Source organism: Vanellus vanellus, assembly GCF_965231255.1.
Source record: "Vanellus vanellus genome assembly, chromosome: Z".
Taxonomy (NCBI): Eukaryota; Metazoa; Chordata; class Aves; order Charadriiformes; family Charadriidae; genus Vanellus; species Vanellus vanellus.
This window is the reverse complement of record NC_138908.1, coordinates 13,584,056-13,585,303: the sequence shown is the minus strand read 5'-3', so window position 1 is coordinate 13,585,303 and position 1,248 is coordinate 13,584,056. Positions and strand designations below refer to the sequence as shown.

Sequence of the window (1,248 nt, the reverse complement as noted above, 5' to 3'; positions counted from 1 at the left end):
AGACCACAAAATGTTTTTACAGTGCAAGGAGAGAATACAGAGGAGCAATATCCACTTATTGACAGTAGTGGTGATACCAACATGCCCCTTCACTTGAGTATTCTACATGTTTAACTTAGAGCACTGAATGCTTTTTGAAAACAAGCCCCACTTGTCAATTGGAAAATTATTAAAATGTGGAAATTAAAAACCTGTCAAAAAGGGGAAAATTCCAGATTCTTACAAAGAATTAAAAAATAGAAGATGTTACCTCTTTATGACATGTGTTTTTTCATAAGCCTGTCAAAAATTATAAGGCATGTTCTCAAATCCATTTTGACTGCTTCCCAGGAACAGTGACTGTATTGCTTATCTTTTAGGAAATTGGTGATTCTTTGGAAGTACTTTTTCACGCTGAATGTAGCACTTTTGAGGATCCGTGTTTGAAAGCTGTGTCTTGCTTTTGATTGCTCTTCTGACAAACATATCTCTAATTCTTCAATTTGATGATAAATTCCATTTTGGAATTTCTCAATCTGGCTTGTATTCCAGGTGCCAACAGGAAGATTTTTGCTAAATAGTTGGAAGATCTGTTGGAGGAACTCATAGATGATCATTCTGACATTATTCTGCGTGACCTTGGTAATCTCCATGGGGAATCCAAAATCAGTTGTTTTGCTGAGACATTGCTGAGAAAAATAGCCACCCATTTTGTGCAGAAAGTTTACGTTGTGGTAGTTCGCTTTGATTCCTTGGAAAAGGCAAACTGGATACGAGATTTTAATGTATAATGCCAATGTAATGCAAACTTGCAGTAAACTTCTCTGAACCAAGACAGTCATGGTGATGAAGTGGTCAGCGCTATTTTCCTTGCCTTATTGCAGATCTGTAAGCTTGCAGTTTCATGATTGTCTTGTCTGTGCTCACATGCTTCTCCTTCGTGTCTCTGAATTTATTTCCTCTGTATGACATGATAGTTATTACTCATTTTGTAGGAATTGCGTTTTTATCAACTGTGGTCCTGCCAAGGTTTACTGTTGATTTCAGTTTCAAACAGTTGCAAAGATTTGCTATTTCTGCTTTGACTGTATTTAATTGAAAAAAGAATAAGTGAGTCAATCCTGGTCAGTCAGAGGACATGAACAGATCTGCAGGTTAGAATCTGGTAAGGGCACTTCATCTTCTCATATTCTTACTAGAACAGGCAGTCTTGCTTTATGCTGAGAAATTTTACTTTTGTGCTTAAGTTGGCAAGGACTGTGAAAAACA

The 1,248-nt window shown here is 36.9% G+C and overlaps 1 protein-coding gene across 1 annotated transcript; it reads right to left on the bottom strand.

Annotated features, from left to right (window-relative positions):
* Positions 1–254: 254 nt before the first annotated feature.
* LOC309683136 (interferon beta-like) lies at positions 255–821 on the bottom strand (the record flags this gene model as incomplete). Its single annotated transcript, XM_082497338.1, has 1 exon — positions 255–821. One exon carries the CDS (start codon positions 819–821, stop codon positions 255–257), a length of 567 nt encoding a protein of 188 aa, XP_082353464.1.
* Positions 822–1,248: the final 427 nt, after the last annotated feature.